Here is a 17,188-nt window from a genome sequence, read left to right on the forward strand (position 1 = left end):
GTCAATGTTTCAAAACAAAGAGCTGTTACCATACATCAGCTTTATGGTAGTCTACATGAAGCAAGTAGGTTGTCTTAGTCCAATTCCCAATGGCCAACGATCCACATCACAAAACCTCAAAATTAGTACCAATTAGCATCTCCACTGGAGGTGTGAGCTGAGAGGCTGCAGATTTAATAAGCAGGACACCAAGCCACCCCTTTAAAACTTACAGTCGTGCTGGATCAACCAAGACTGCATATCCATTTGCGGGGGGAGGGGGAGGAAGCTTCTAGGATATCCGTTGCTAACCACGGGGTGGGGGAAGGGGAACATGTGGTGCTACAACTAAATCTTAAGCAACTCTTTCCAAATGAAAAGTGGAACAGAATTAACCATTCCACTCTGGGGTATTTTCCTCTAGAGGTTACTCTTTTCAAAACAAGGTGTCACTTGCACTAGTGCCACAAGGTATGTAGTGCATCATGAGGGTTTTGTGAATGGATTGTGTCTGCATTTGGGAGTGGAAATAAGACTGACTATTTTGTGTTCTCTTATCTATGAACTCTGATTAGGCAGAAGTGCCATTTGTTAGTCTGGGAATTACATACAACCTGCTGGTACCTCACCACTTTCGGTCCATCCCCGGATTGAATTTTAGCAGATAGTGATTCAACACTCCGCAGCTGGCAGGTTCAGACCACAGTACCTTGGTATCAGGGTGGACTGATTTACATCATCAATTTTAATCATGTTTTGCATTTGTACTTTAGTTATATTAATAAAGAAAGGTTGATTCTCAGTAGTTGGGAATCATTAAAACATGTTACTTTGCAATAAAATGTAGTCTTTACACTAAATTTGGTTCTTCTTTTTGCTATCCAGGAGGATTCACTAAAACTATACACATTTACTTAAACAATTTTATGGCTTAACTTACATTTATTCAGATTCTGATTTTTTAAATTTATTATTTTAGAAAAGGTGAATGGCACATTTCTTGTTTACTAGATGATTCGGGTCAAGCTCCATTCAGATGGAAATACAAAACAATTCTGTTTTTGTGCATTTTAATTGAATTTGTAGCTAAAATTACACCTTAAATGTGCCCTCTTTTAAAATATATTCTCTATATACAAATAAACACACGTTTCACACTCAAAACTAACTGATTCATTAAACAAAAGGAAGTGTTATCTGTAGTTAGTGAATTGAGCTGATCATTCTAAAACCTTGAAGCACATGGTGACCAGAAACAAGTAGCTCGTCTTCTCACACCTAGTTTTTAATTCATAGATTGGAGAGGAAAACAAGGTTTCCTGCTTTTTCAATTTCCAATTTGTTTCTTAACTTTGAATGAACAAGTTTTGAATTGAGATCGTTAAGTAAACTGAACATAAGAACAGCCATACTGGGTCAGACCAAAGGTCCATCTAGCCCAGTATCCTGTCTTCCGACAGTGGCCAATGCCAGGTGCCCCAGAGGGAATGAACAGGTAATCATCATGTGATCCATTCCCTGTTGCCCACTCCCAGCTTCTGGCTCAGGACACCATCCCTGCTCATCCTGGCTAATAGCCATTGATGGACCTATCTTCCATGAATTCATCTAGTTCTTTTTATAGTCTTGGCCTTCACAACATCCTCTGGAAAAGAGTTCCACAGGTTGACTGTGCGTTGTGTGAAAAAATACTTCCTTTTTTGTTTGTTTTAAACCTGCTGCCTATTAATTTCATTTGGTGACCCCTAGTTCTTGTGTTACGAGAAGGAGTAAATAACACTTCCTTATTTACTTACTCCACACCAGTCATGATTTTATAGACCTCTATCATATACCCCCCTTAGTCATCTCTTTTCCAAGCTAAAAAGTCCCAGTCTTATTAATCTCTCCTCATATGGTAGCCATTCCATACCCCTAATCATTTTTGTTGCCCTTTTCTGAACCTTTTCCAATTCCAGTATATCTTTTTTGAGATGGGGTGACCACATCTGCACACAGTATTCAAGATGTGGGCGTACCATGGAGATAAAATAAGAGAGAGAGAGAGAGAGAGGGGGGGGGGGGCAATATGATATTTTCTGTCTTATTATCTATCCCTTTCTTAATGATTCCCAACATTCAGTTAGCTTTTTTGATTGCTGCTGCACATTGAGTGGATGTTTTCAGAGAACTGTAGAATAAAATGTAGAATAAACCTCTCTGCACCTGCTGAAGAGGTTACTGCTGTCAAAAGCTGATTTAACACTTCAACAAACTCTGGTTCCAGGTACTTAGCCAGTAACTTCCACCAATTCAGAGGTTTGACTTTCTTTAAACACTTGCCAAACATGTACTACATATTTTTGTATTTAATTTTAGTGGTTTTAAGTGGATTTATTTTTAAATCATTGGTTTTTATCCACCCTGGTCAGTATCTGTTCTGCTTTCTAGGATTAAAATGCTTCCCTACCCCCTAAACTAGTGGTTCTCAACCAGGGATACATGTACACCTGGGGGTATGCAAAGGTCTTCCAGGGTGTATGTCAACTCATCTTTATCAGTGTTTCTCAATTGGGGGTCACGGGGTCGCAAGTGAGGGCTGGCATTAGGGGGTAGCCTTCTTGTTTTCAGAGGAGCTGAATTAGAATCACTTGACTAAAATCTATGAAAGCCTTGGATCTTAATGTAATCAAAAACATTTGAATTACACATTTAAGATTTATACTTGTCCTTTGCTATATTTTGACTGAAGACCATCTGTTTTTAAAGGTCCATAGAGGAAGCAGATGTAAGCTGGAATGGGGAACCAATGACTATCTGATTTTTTTTTCTCCTTACTATAAGATTTAACAGAAAATTAAGAAGAGCAGCAGTCTATGTGAACAATAGAGGTGCTGCAATTAATTTCATGTTTTAATGCAATAAAGAACATTTAAATATAAAAATTGTTTCCCATCTTTTATTCATCGACTTCAATAATGTAATTATATCAAATGCTCAATACCTGCTTTTAATGCAGATTAGATTTTTTTTTTTAAAATATAAAGTCTTACAGTATGTACACACAGCAACCAAGGGATTTCCCCTGCCTGTTTTCTGCAAGAGAAAGAAGTGACCCAATCGTTATGAAAATAAGTTGGACTTGGATAAAGTTTGTCAATTTAATTCATTGCTGGCATAAAAGAGATCAAATGCCTTTTTCAAAGGTTTTGTGTTATTATTTAGAAAGGTGCCCAGAACAGTAGTAGTATAGAACAGGATCTTTCTCCTTTAAATAGTTCCTGGTCAAGACTGACTTTATTGTTCTTCCCTGTTGACTAATTAACCACTTGAGACAATACCTAATAGCAATGTAGCACCTTTCCTGTGAAGGTCTCAAAATGTTAAAGACACAACATCTCTGTGAAATCACTTTATAGCTTGGGAAACTGAGGCAAAGGCGATACTAAGTGACTTGCCAATACACCAGAGCTAAACAGAAAAAACAGAAGGGATGGGACCCAGGAGTTCTGGCTCTCTATCCTTTATTTAACAGCTAGACCCTGCTTCTTTGCCCCCCACCCCCAGTTAATCATCTGTAAAATGTCAGGTCCAAATTCTCAGTCCTGACCTCTGATAGCAGGCAGGTGCTATCACTGCATTGTTTGGAGTATCAGCTGTGATGCAGCTGATTTAGATGCACAACAATGCACATCCGTGTTTCAGAGGGAAGGATCAAGTTCCAAAAGATTCCAGATTTATGTTAAAGAGAAGACAAGGAGCTTTCAACGTGAGAAAACATCAGCATAACTTTGCTCTATCCTAACTGGACAAAGCTGATATTCCCTCCGTCCCCATGGCTAACAGGAAACAATCACTAATACTCACCTGAGATTTTAACAGGTCACATTTCTGTTGGGAGGCAGTTCTGGGACCTGAGTTGTGTGCCATCTCAGCAGATTGCTGAAGAGCTGCAACACACATTTTTTATTTGGCCTGTTTTCTGATGAGCCGTTTGCTGCACACAATCTATCTACAGACACCCACGCACATTATACTCTGCACACCAATATCTCCTGAAAAGAATGCTGCAAACCTTTCATTTCTTTTTCAATGGATTTAACATTACTTCTGGGGTTACACAATAGTGTCCTTGTAATCTTCTCCACAGTACTCATAAGCAAAAGTAACTCTTTGGTTACGGCATAGCTTTAAGGGAATATGACTGCGTAAAAAAAAAAAAGAAAAAAAAAAACCCATTCACCTTTACATACCTGTACTGCAGACCGAGCAATGAATAGTCCTGAAAATTATTGATTAAAAATAGATTGGATAATTTCACAGTGTATCATCAATGCAGAACTGGTTATTTTAGAAGTCTTAGTATTTATACTACACAAATACTTCAGTATTTTTCAAGACTATAACAGGGTTCAAAAAAGAACTAGATAAGTTCGTGGAGGATAGGTTCATCAATGGCTATTAGCCAGGATGGACAGGGATGGTGTCCCTAACCTCGGTTTCCCAGAAGCTGGGAATGAGCGACAGGGGATGGATCACTTGATGATTACCTGTTCTGTTCATTTCCTCTGGGGCACCTGGCATTGGCTACTGTTGGAAGACAGGATATTGGGCTAGATGGATCTTTGGTCTGACCCAGTAAGGCCGTTCTTATGTACTATTTCTTTCTGTTAAACTTGGGATCCTTGGCTAGTTACAATGTCTAACAGACTCTCTTTTATTTTATATCCTCGGCCTGTAAACTCAATTTCTGTGCTAGATGCAAGAGAAATTTCTATGATGCTCCTTGTAGTCTCACTGCAATAAAGAAATGTGGGTTTTGTTAAAATAAAACTACATTAAAACAAAACAAACACTGTACTATTATGCTGATGAGCATTTGTAATTGAACTGTATTTGGGTTAACAGGTTTTGTGGACTATTTCTAAGGATCAAAGGTTTTGTACATATTAATGGCAATTTATGCTGGGCTGTGAAGGTGAAAAGCCAAAAACACATTACAGAGTAGAACTGACTGAATGAAAACATTACAACATTGAAAAAATAACGCATGATAAAAACAGATTTTTTAAAGTGCCCTCTATCCAAACCCTTCCGTGGCTCCCTTCACCATCTTGCTTCTGCCCAGTTTCTAATCAGGAACTTTTTGTATGAGGCATGTGTGACAAACCATTTCATTAGAGAAAGTCAACTCTGGCTGGGATCTCACTGTAAGATTGAAGTTTTTGCTGCTGCCAGGGGCAGTTTGGTTTATTCAAGGGCATGTTGTATATTTTTCAGTATATTGTCAAGGGTGCCCAGAGGTTGGGACTTTTTAGTTTTATTATAAAGTGAAAAATATATAGACATATTAAGCATTGACTCCACATCCATGTGCCCTTCACCCTTTTGTAGCAACAGAGGTCACACATTTCTATTTAGACTTTTAGTCTTCTACAATAAGAGAGTCCATTTGATGCTATGGTTGCCCTTGACAAAAAAGCTTTTGAAAATATATGTAAACAAACAGACCTGTCAGTTACCCCATGAGCAAGTCAAATAACCCAGCAACAACATGAGCAGAAACATTTGACTCCCAAACAAAGAAAAACACCAAGCATTCCACACCATCTCCGTATGAGCAAGAAAGACAAGATGTACCTTGAAGCACAGCCTGATGATCAATAAACTTGGGTGGTTATAGACTAAAGGGAAGAAGTGAGTTATCAAGACTCTAAGGCCCAGATTTTTTAAGCTATTTAGGTTTTGCTGTGCTCAGCATTGCAACACCTACCTGATTTAGGAGCCTAAATCCCTTTTGAAAATGAGATTTAGGCTCTTAAATCAGTTAAGCATTGCAACACTGAGCGCAGATGCCCAGATAGCCTTAAAATCTGGGCTTAACATTGTTATTCTAAAAGGGTTTAGCTGTTAGCTTACTAGTGGCCTACTAGTGTTTCTTTCAGGGCAATTCATTATTTCTGTGATGACTGAACACTATTTACATTAAAGCGTAATGGAATGTTCTACTCAAAATTCTGCTTTTCTTTATATGGTGTATCCAGCAAGATAATGTGGTGTTGGCCTGTCCCTCCTCCTCCTCCTGGAAGCCTTTTGAGTGGCCCCTCTTCCATCATCATCAAATACCAATTCCCTAATAACACTGTTGCTTTAAACTTAACTAATAGTGCAGGAGACTGGGAGCCAAAAGACCAGGGTTTTTTTCCAGACTCTACTACTAAATACCTCAGAACAGTTAATAAATCGCTGTATGCTTCCATGTCCCCACCAGTAGAGTAGGAATACTTACCAACTTTTAAAGTGATTTGAGATACTTCGATGAAAGGAAAGTTATAAAGGCAAAGTATTACATTATATAATCGTATTATTGTAGAGTTATACAATGTGATGCCGTATATTTAATGCAAAAGAAGCCACTTTTTCATGTTCTGTAACAAGATTTTAGCCAAAGTTGGGAGAAAAACGACAACTAAAAAAATCCATAATTTTTTTAAAAATAATTTCTCTTTTATTGCATTCATGCCCCCGTATGTTTGCTTTATATTAATTTGCTGTAAAGAAAATTCACCAAAACTACATGTTAAGCAAATGTTGCAGAACAATTGTCAGATTCACCCCAGAAATAAGAGATAGACTCATCCAAGCAGAGAACAGAAATATGCCATTTTGACCTGTGGGTCTCATCAAAAAGGTGCAAATACTCAGTATTTGCAACAAACTTCTGTGAACAACCTAAGCAGTATGAATAACTCACAGAAATAATTTCCCACATAATTTTTAACAAAACTGGAATGAAGTGGTATGAATTATTTGCCGTGCTCTCTTTTTAATTGTTGTGACTTTCTAAAAAAGAAGCGGTGCTTAAAATCTTACCACCATATGCCAGCCAAATAAACTATACAAAGTTTTTCCTTGTTACTTTCTGGTAGAAGTCTGAAGTGAGTTTTAGATCCTACACATTTAGAGACAGAGAGAGAACATGAAGGGAACATTCTAAATCATGTAGATACAGCTGGCCCTTACCTTGCCTTCGAAATGACAAGGCTCTACTCAGAACAATTGTTAGAGGAATTATTTTAATCTGAAAAAAAAAAAACTTTTCAATAAATGTTTAAGAATTAATGCGTAGGGAATTAATTAATCAGTCACACTAATGGATTAAAAACGTAAAAGGGAGACAAGTTATAAAAGCTAGAGACAGAAGAGACCTGTTATCTTCTTGCCTATCCTCTTCAGAGCTGTGTGAATAACTGATTTTTTAGTTCTCTGGCAGTTCTGAGAAGTGTGTGTTTGTTTGTTTGTTTTGGGTCAACCAGAAATTGAATTTTATCACAAACTGAGAGGTCTGAAATTTTTCATTTTGGCCGTTAACCCTTTATTAACAACAGTGAATAAAAGCAGAAATTGAAAGGCTAAATACAAAAACCAAGGAGGAAGAGCTAACCTTATACCCAAGAGCCCAATGGCTAGGATACCAGCCATCCAGGTTCAAATCCCCTCTTTGGACAGGGACATCCCAGTTGAGTGCTCTAACCACTGGCCTATCTATAAGAGGAGGGGCACCTCCTTCTCCTCCTGTTTTGTGAATTTATTCAACTGGAAATTTGCTGAAATCAACAAGAATTCATCAAATGTTTCAGCCTGAATTTGCATTTTTGGCAAAACAAGTTTCAGCCAAAAGTTTCACCCAATTGTGCATTTCATCCCCTGCCATCGCAGATCCTCACAGAATCTTCTTTTTCCAGTTTAGATTTAAGGAACGCAGGGGATGGGGCTTCTGCCACTGCCAGAGATTTTTCCAGTGTACGGTCACTATTTTTCTTCCCACATCTACTTCATCCCATTTTAATACATTGAAAGTTCTGCATGGAGTAAAACTTTCAGGATTAAACCTCTTGTTATTTCAATGGGTATATTAAATTCAGGCATTTAAGAATAGCTAAGAAGATAGAGAAAATAAACCTTCTTACCACATCTCTAAAGCCACCTACACATCCACTATTACACGTTGGTAATGATCAAAGCAGAACTAAAGAGAGTGTCTACCAACTCATCTATAGAGTCTATCAGAGGCTCAGAGAGAGAATAAAATATCCAGAGGCCACTCTTCAATTCCATACACAATTCTGCCAACCATGCCACAGCATGTTTTTTGAATGCTTCTGGAAAGGCTTCAATGTTTTATTAGCACGGTCACATGATGCCACAATCTATTTTTACTTTCAGGTGATACAAAAGCTGGAGGTGAGACTATTTATGAACAAGCCGGTTTTCAATTATTATAATGGAGAGAGTGGTGTATGGTGGTAGGGGGATGGGGTGAAGACACTCAGAAGAAACTGAATATGAGAACATCACACTGAATGGAACATGGTTAAAGTAATTAAATATTTATGTATGTATAGAAAGCATAAAATGTACGGGAATTGTGTGATATTAGATGTAATGTTCAAAGTTGTTTTAGGGAAATCACAAAACTGAACACCACATTTATACATGAATAGCATGCTTTAACTGCATGCATATTATTTATTGAACAGCACAGAAGTGTGCATGCTTAATGAGTTCACATCCTGCTTCTACAGATCATAATTTTGAAGGTTCCTGGTCAGGATACTAAATCCTAAATCTGCCTGCTTGACAGCTGCAAATGGGTGAGGGAGAAAAAGATGTGAAATGCTGCCTTGATGCAATCACACGATGTTTAAATGACTTCCATATTCCTTCTGAACAGGATGCTGCTCTTCCTTAATTCAGCCTATTTCAAACTGTGCTCAAACACATTTTCAACACATCCCACGCTTGATGAAGCTTAATTCTCAAGTTGATGTTTTAAGTTCCCTACAGCATGTCGGTGTAGGACTTTTAAGAGTATTTTTCTCAATAACTCATCTACAAAAAGAGTTGCCCTTAATAGCAATATTTTTTCTGACTGCCATGGGCCTAAACAGTAATAATCTCTGATTATTTTTTTAAAATTCTCAAATGTTATCCTTTGCAAGATGGCTTTTTCTTCAGGAAAAACACCATGCCACCAAAGGCTTTATCGGAAGTCTGAACAGCCACTTTGCTGAGGATAATGGAAACTGGCAGTTACTGAGCATAAAATGGATCTGGGATAAATTGCAAAATGAAAAAAACAGAGCAATCTTTGAAACATTTAGAGGTTTATAGCAGATGTTTGTTCACATTTTCCCTTCTCCTCCTACATTGTTCCTATTAATTTGAGGTTTAAAAGAGAGGCAAAAAACCAACAACCCTCAAAGTGTCTCCCAGTCGCTCACCACCTCAGACTATACTTCTATTAAGAAAAGAATGTAAATCCCAAAGTGTCAGAGCTTTTTAGAAATTTTGTCACATTTAGTTTGCTGCTGCTTCTTTCCTTCCCATCAGTTAGTTTTGACTCTGGTCAATCTGAAGGGCATTTCTGTCAAGTTGTGTGTATTGTTGAGAGAGACACCTTTGTAGAGAACTTAAACCCTAAATTCCAGGTCCAGCACGTTTTGCCAATCTTGGGAGTGAAGGAAATTGACCGAGTTGGGACTGTCACAGATATCACTAAAACCCATTTTTCTCCCACTCCCATCATTCAAGACCTCCAACCCCTATTTATTCTTACCGCTAGGAGGGAATGCCCTGTAGCTTTCTTCCCTTTCCTCTGCTCTATTTGGTGCAGTGCCCTCTGCCCTGAATCTTTGGGATGTACCAGCTGGCTGCTCTCCCACATCTTTTATGTTCAGGGAGCCAGCAGGGAAAGCCATTGATCCTTCACCCCATGGGCCTTCTGCGGTCAGGCCATGGCTTCAAGTCTTGTTCTCCCAAAGATCAGTGGAAGAAGAAAGCTGGCTGTCTTCTCCCACTGTAATGGTCTTAACTAAGCCACAAGGCCTGGTAGCACCATAGCAACCATGGAATTGGGGGCTTATAATTCTATTGAGTGAGTGTAAGGGAGGCCTAAATGTTCACTAGGCCTTATGGAGCAATACCCTTCTTTACGGCTTAGAGGAAAAGCTCTCTTCCCCACTACGGAGGTCAGGATGTTTCCTAGCCCCTGCCAAGAAGGACCTTGAGATAAGGGAATAGGGAGACAAGTGACCTCGTCTAGCAGCCTCACCCCTCCAAAAAAAAGAAAAGGCAGGAGAGCATTTAGATAGTGCTCAGGCCCCTAGAAAACCCAGGGAAGGCTCAACAAACCCAAGAGGTAGTTGGGAAGAGGGGGAGGCCATTGAGTAGATGATAGAGGGGCTCCAGGGTCTATTTGGGAAATGGGAGGCGTGTCGGAATGTCCCCTTGCTTTGCAACCAGCCTTAAACTTAAAACCTCCAAATGAACACACAGGACTGTGGGTTAGTGAACTGTATCCAGGGAGGTTTCACACAACTCTAGTGAGAAGCTCTAGCATTTGACAACAGTATGAATATCAGGAGCTTTATGAAATAATCAAATCAACCCAAGCCTTAAAAGATAAGGCTGAACATGCTTAAAAAAGGGGGAGGGGGCTTTATTTCTCTCTCTGGTACCAGGTACACACTCCTGACACACATGCCCTAACTGTACAAAATTAATCAGTGAGGGCAGAAAGAACCTGAGCTTCTAAAACATATGAGGAGTTACAGTTCTGATCTGACATGCATCTGACGAAGTGAGTATTCACCCACGAATGCGTATGCTCCAATACGTCTGTTAGTCTATAAGATGCCACAGGACTTTGTCGCTTTTTACAGATCCAGACTAACACGGCTACCCCTCTGATACTTGAGTTCTGATCAGGCAAGCTACTGCAAAAAAAGGTGTGTTTGAAAATTACACGACTTAGTGTCATGAATTTTATACAGAGGAGCTAAAGGAAAGAAAGGAAAAAACCCAGCCTGAACTACAAAGGATTCATATTTAAACTCCCTGGAGTTCAGATTTCATACGTTAGCCCTTTACAGGCCTGGGGACAGACAGAAAGTTGGGACATGGGTCTGCATCTGTATTTCCCCCAAAGATTTCTGGATCTGGATATTTGTGCCCTTTTATAGGCTACAAGCAAATACAAATATTACTTACTTTGGTAACAGGACCCATTTTGATATGTGTCTGCTACTTTCCATAGAGCAGTGTTTGACCCCTGGGGGTCTGCGAGGGTACTCCAGGGGCCCGCTCATCAACTCCTCCCACTCCCTCAATTCCTCCTGCACGCTGGGGAACAGCTGTTCAGTGGCACGACGGAGGCACTGGGAAGGAGGGGGAGGAGCGGGTATGGGGCGCGCTCGGTGGAGGGGCTGGAATCATGTCTGCGGTGCTGGCCCGCTGATCAACTACTCCTCCTCCCTCCCAGTGCCTCCTGCAGGCTGGGGAACAGCTGTACAGCAGCGTGCAGGAGGCGCTGGGAGGGAGGGGGGGAGGAGCAGGGAGGGAGAGGAAAGAGGCAAGGAAGAGAAGGGGCAGGGGTGAGGCCTTGGGGGAAGGGGTGGAGTGGGGGCAGGGCCTAGGGCTGAGTGGGGGCCTTGGGAGTCCAGAAATTTTTTAAAATTAAAATGGGGGTCCTCGGGTTGCTAAAAAAGTTTGAGAACCGCTGCCATATAGAGTATTAGCCAGTGAAACCTGAACTGGATTCAAATCCAGAGGACACCGCACCCCTTCTGAGTTTCCTAAATTTTTGGAAACAAAATTTGTTATCTTCTGCCATTCTTCACTGGGAACATTCATAGAGCAATCACACAGATTGTTTTCGGCAATTGCACTGAAATCCATACCTTGACGATACTGCAGTTAAACATCTACTAAAAAGGATCAATGAATTGGTCTAGAATTTCTTAATCACTCAAGTTAAACAATCTTTCTAGCCACAGCCTGCACTGCAGCAAAAGGGATTATGTGCACATCAACATTGAAAATGTTCCTTAATGAGGAATACACAAAGCTGTCACAATAAGAAGCCACAAATGAGGTTTAATGAGCAAAATAGTGGTGGTTTTGCAAAACTAGAATTTGATCATATAAGTGATTATGTGTTCATTTCAGCCTTTTAGTTCCACATGCATGTACATGGTGTGTGCGTTGTGCATTTTAGAGATCATTGTGCATGCCACTTTCAGTACAAAAAAAAATATATGTGCATTCCACCAGCAGTGAAGGTACATGAACTGCATGCCTGGAGCCTACAGCAAGAACACTGTATTTGTATTTCTCAGATGGAACTTCACTGAATGGCCATATGTGCTTCAGTAAGTAAAATGTCGGTCAAAGAGGGTTCCAGATTCTGATCTCACATTAGTTTAAATCTGGAGTAACACCATTGGAAGCAAGTCAGTTTACATCAGTAAATTAGACCAGAATTTACAGACAGGAGCTTCGATTCAGGAAAACATGCCAACATGCTTAAATGCATTCCCGTGTTTGGGCCAGGATCCCTATTATTCCAGGTTTGTAGATAACAGGCAAAATTTACTGCTGCTGCAAATTGGTGCAGTTCTGTTGAGTTCAGTAGAGTTGTGCCAACTTATATCAATAGAAAAAAACTTTGTGATGCATTTGGTTCCTGCTCCCTTTCTTTTTTTCCTAAATACATTAGTTTAAAATGGGAATTTATTATAATAGCTGTTCTTAGCATCTGTGAAACACATTCAAATGAAAAGAAATGCCATCCTGTTAATATTGTGAGGCTTTAAATGTAAAAACTGTAACCATTCTACAAAATGCATACTCAAGCCAGGGCAGCCTTTCCTATTCCTAGCATTAAACAAAAATCAGCCAGTGATTGAACATCAGTAAAATTAAACATGTAATCACAAAGGAAATAGGGGCATATGCTCAATAGATTACTAAGCAAACTGGGTGAAATGGAATGCCACTATATCATGTGTGATTAATATATTCAGCTAACAAAAACAAAATTTCAGATCAGTAATGTGGTTTGGTTGCTGTTACTCCATTTGTTGAAATTCAAATATATTGGTCTAATAAAATGAAAGTCTGCAAAAAGATTTGAAAGACGTACTGCAGAGAAATAGAAAGATTTTCAGGCAGCATAATCTTAAAGATAGAAACGATGGCTGAAGTTATTTTGTTTTTATTCCTGGATCTGTATGATTAGAGTATAGTGGCACTTTACCAACTCTCATGCTCTATGAGCCCTGCTCATGAAATTGCTCCCTTATATTTCACCCTATGCTAATAGGGATTATTTTGCAAAAATAATTCATCTTATATTGCTAATAGGAGTTCATTACAGAATCTGCTATTAAATCTTAGCTGAGAGGGAGGACAAAACTAGCAATTTCCAAAGGCACACAAGGGAGTTAGTTGAATATCAATTTCCACTGACTTTCAAAGGGAGTTGGACACTTAGCTGCCATTGTGCCTTTCAAAATGTCCCCGTAAATAATTAAAACTAATCTGCAGTTATCAAAATAAATGAACCAAATGTGTTTTGGAGATGCATTATGCTTGCTTTTCTACGTTTATTTAATATTTTACATTGTAGACTAGGAATCCCAAAGATTAGTGCGAAATAGCAAGATACAGCTTAACTCAAACTAGAGCTCTGTACTACTACTCTACACCTACTATTGTACATGTCCTGTTTTTATACACATCCACTTTTTAAATATCCACCTTTACCTGACTCTTTATACTTTTCACATGATAAAAATAAATAAGAAAAAATAATTATTTTAAGCAGTAACATATTCAAAGTGACTTTAAAATTGAAAACATGCAGAAGAAATTTGAGAGCATGCAGGAGCCTTGAAACTCAGCAGAGAAACCCAAACCCTAAAGTTTGTATCCAAATCAGACATGCCCAAAAGCAGAGTTCTGGTTGGGCCCAACTATCAAACAAAATGGTCCTTATAAGCCTGCATATACTTTGGTATCTCCGCCATTGTTAAGCACTGCTATACGTTTACCTTTCCTGTATGCACAGCACCACCACTGAAAATCCTGAACAAATTTTTATAGTGTTACAAGACTCCAACTGACGGGCAATATGAGGAATCCCAAAAAATGTCCTCTTCTAAAAATGGTACTTCTTTTAATGACAACAAAACACAGGAAACCGCCTCATTTTCCTAAGTGTTCATAAGTCGGCAAGAATGTTTGTAGGTAGCAGGCATTTTCGTGTCCCACTATTTAAAAATGAGGTAGTTTGTGATTTTGCTCACATTATACAAAATGTAACTCTCTCAACAATAGACTAAGGCAAATGCAAAATAGAGTTTTCATTTCTATCTTTATCTCTTCGCTGCAGATGTGTTCAAGTATTAGGATCAATAGCAGGGGTGCTGGAACAATTTTTATAGCGGGGGTGCTGACAGTGGAAACCATGGAAATCATGTACTTGGTGTTTGTTATTACTACTTCAAGCCAATGGTTGCAGCAGCACCCTCAACACCCTAGTTCCCTAATCAATAGGGAATTTACTGTGAAGATCAAATGCTTTGCATTTGGAAATTACTCCCTCTGAAATGCCATTTTACTAGAGCATCTGACAGGAGGAAATGAGCGGTTTTTCCTTCCTTCTTTGACTCCATGCTAGGCTTACAGGGCCCCTTGTCTTGTTACACAAATACATATTGATAGGCACAGCAAATCTTTAATTAAAAATTGTACACATTTTATACCAAGATCGTCCTTCACATGGTTCTACAGCTGTACAACCTGGAATAGGTTGCCAGGGAGGCAGATAATGGTGCAGAGATGAAATTCAAAGACAGAAACAAGACCAAATTATTCTGTCTGGCTTTCAGATTGAGTTGGCCAGAGTGTTGAAATGACATGGGAAGTCCTGTATCTGGCTTTTCACCTAGTCCATGAAAGGGCAACATTTTCAAGAGGTGCCACTAATTTTAGGGATGCCAATTTATGGGCATCTAATTTAAGATACCCTGGACCTGATCTTCAGAAGTGCTAAGCCCCACAATGCCAGCTGAAGTTGATGGGAGCCAATAATGCTCAGAACATCTGAAACTCAAGTCAGGAATACTAAAATGGGGGAATTCAGTGGTCATTTAAAAAAAAATTAGCTGTAAGCCTTCAGGAAGCTAGTCTTGGAAAGGGTAAAGGCACTGGTCTGGGACTCAGGCAATCATAGGTCAATTCCCAACTCTGCCTCAAGCTTCCCGTATAATCTTGAGCTAGTCACAATCTCTGAGCCTCAGTTCCCCAATGATGAAATGGTAATAAAACTTTACTACTTCACAACAGGAGTATTGAGAGACTAGATTCATCAACGTATTTTAGCTGCTCAGATACTATGGTGTTGAATGCTATTATAAAGAATCTAGATCCCCCCAAAGGCATTTTACCAGTCATACTGTTTCCATCTTATTTGGCCGTGAATAGAATCAAGTCTAGTCTAGGCCACCCTCAGTTATATATAAGGACATAGCTCGAAACTGGACGATCGAGTCCATTACCCAGCCTCTAACAGTAGCCAACCCCTCAGGCTTTAGAAGGACACAAAGCCTTTAAAATGGAAGATTGGTGGTTAAAATTAACAACATGTGACATGCTGTACAAAGGACAGCAAATAAAGATATGGTAACAGCCCATTTTGGCTGGAGAAGAGAATACACTACAAGAGAGATACTATCCATTTGGACTATATACTGTCAGCTGCATTATCAATGCACAATGCTGTCTTGCCTGAAGGACAAACAATGGATTTTGCTGCATTACGCTTGCTTCTGTCACCATATCTATTCTTTAGGTGCAATGCATACTGAAGAGATTTTGCTGTTTTAATATTTTTGGGTTTAAAATCATTAAATCATCAACCTAGGTATATAAATTGCAGCATGTTGGCACAAATACTGAATTTAACCAGCAAGAGATGTACCTTTCCTGAACTGCCAGTCCCAGATACATTTTTGACCCACTCTTTGACACTTTTTAACAGTCAGTAAGATTTATTATTTTACATTCACCTATCTGAACAACTATGATAAATGTCAAGCTAGCTGCAGAATTAACAGTGTTTGAATTGGAGATGAATTTCTCCACTTGTCCTGGAAGTTATCCCCCTGCTCTCTGATGAACCCATACCTGCCAGGACCTACTTTAATCCCTACCTCATGAAGGTTCTTTCAAAGCCTTTGAAATATAACAATAAATGTAATGTTTTGCTGGGGAGAAGATAACCCTCAACCAGGGGTGGGCGAACTACAGCCCAGGGGCCACATCGGCCCTTCAGACATTTTAATCCAGCCCTCAAGCTGTCACCGGGGAGCGGGGACCGGGATTTGTTCTGCTCCACGTGTGCCGTGGCTCCGCACGGCTCCCGGAAGCAGCGGCATGTCCCCCCACCAGCTCCTACGCATAGGGGCAGCAAAGGGGCTAGCATGCTGCCCCCACTCCAAGCGCCACCCGTGCAGCTCCCATTGGCTGGGAACCCCAGAAATGGGAGCTGCAGGGGCGGTGCCCGTGGACAGGGCAGTGCACAGAACTGCCTGGCCATGCCTCTGCATAGGAGCTGGAGGAGGGACATGCCACTGCTTCCAGGACCTGCTTGAGGTAAGCGCCACCCGGAGCCTGCACCACTGACCCCCTCCTGCACCCCAACCCTTGCCCTAGCCCTGAACTCCCTCCTGCCTTCTGAGCCCCTCGATCCCAGCCCAGAGCACCATCCTGCACCCCAATGTTTCATCCCCAGCCTCACCCCAGAGCCTGCACTCCCCCCCCCACACACACACAGCCCAACCCGCTGCCCCGAGCCCCCTCCCACACCCTGAACTCCTCATTTCTGGCGCCACACCAGAACCCTCACCCCCTCCTGCACCCCAACCCCCAATTTTGTGAGCATTCATGGCCCGCCATACAATTTCCATACTCAGATGTGGCCCTCGGACCAAAAAGTTTGCCCACCCCTGCCCTAGACCCACTAGGAAGATTTTATGAACATAGACTACAAAACTGTAAGTGGCAGAAGAAGCGTAACAGTCACAAAACACAAGGCCAAATGTTTTCTGAAGTTCTCATTAATTTTGTGTGACCACCTTGCCCAGGATCTCCAGAAGTGCTGGGGATTAGCTGCTTCCAATGAAGTGAAGTTGCAGATGGGCAACACTTAGAAAAATCAGAGCCTCAGTTGCGTATCCTGACAGGGCTTGTGGGTGTCTCAGGATTTAAAAACCTATCTGAGGGTTCTTTATGACCCTGTAGCCAAATAATCCATTCACCCCCCGCAGCCACGAGTTACATGCACTACACTATCCTTGCAGCGAAGGCCAATGGGGTGTGTACA

At 40.4% G+C, this 17,188-nt stretch overlaps 1 protein-coding gene across 1 annotated transcript in view; it reads right to left on the bottom strand.

The window, feature by feature from the left end:
* The window catches only part of LOC112115977 (SH3-containing GRB2-like protein 3-interacting protein 1), a 134,189-nt gene extending 123,161 nt beyond the window's left edge, over positions 1 to 11,028 (bottom strand). The window contains exons 1-2 of the mRNA XM_024213234.3: positions 11,011 to 11,028; positions 6,982 to 7,039 (exon numbers count right to left, since the gene is read on the bottom strand). Coding sequence (XP_024069002.1) covers positions 6,982 to 7,039; positions 11,011 to 11,028 — 76 coding nt within the window. The remainder of the gene's footprint in view (positions 1 to 6,981; positions 7,040 to 11,010) is intronic.
* Between the last annotated feature and the right edge of the window lie 6,160 nt (positions 11,029 to 17,188).

This window comes from Terrapene carolina, unplaced genomic scaffold (genome assembly GCF_002925995.2).
Source record: "Terrapene carolina triunguis isolate 2854851 unplaced genomic scaffold, T_m_triunguis-2.0 Scaffold211, whole genome shotgun sequence".
NCBI lineage: Eukaryota > Metazoa > Chordata > Testudines > Emydidae > Terrapene > Terrapene triunguis.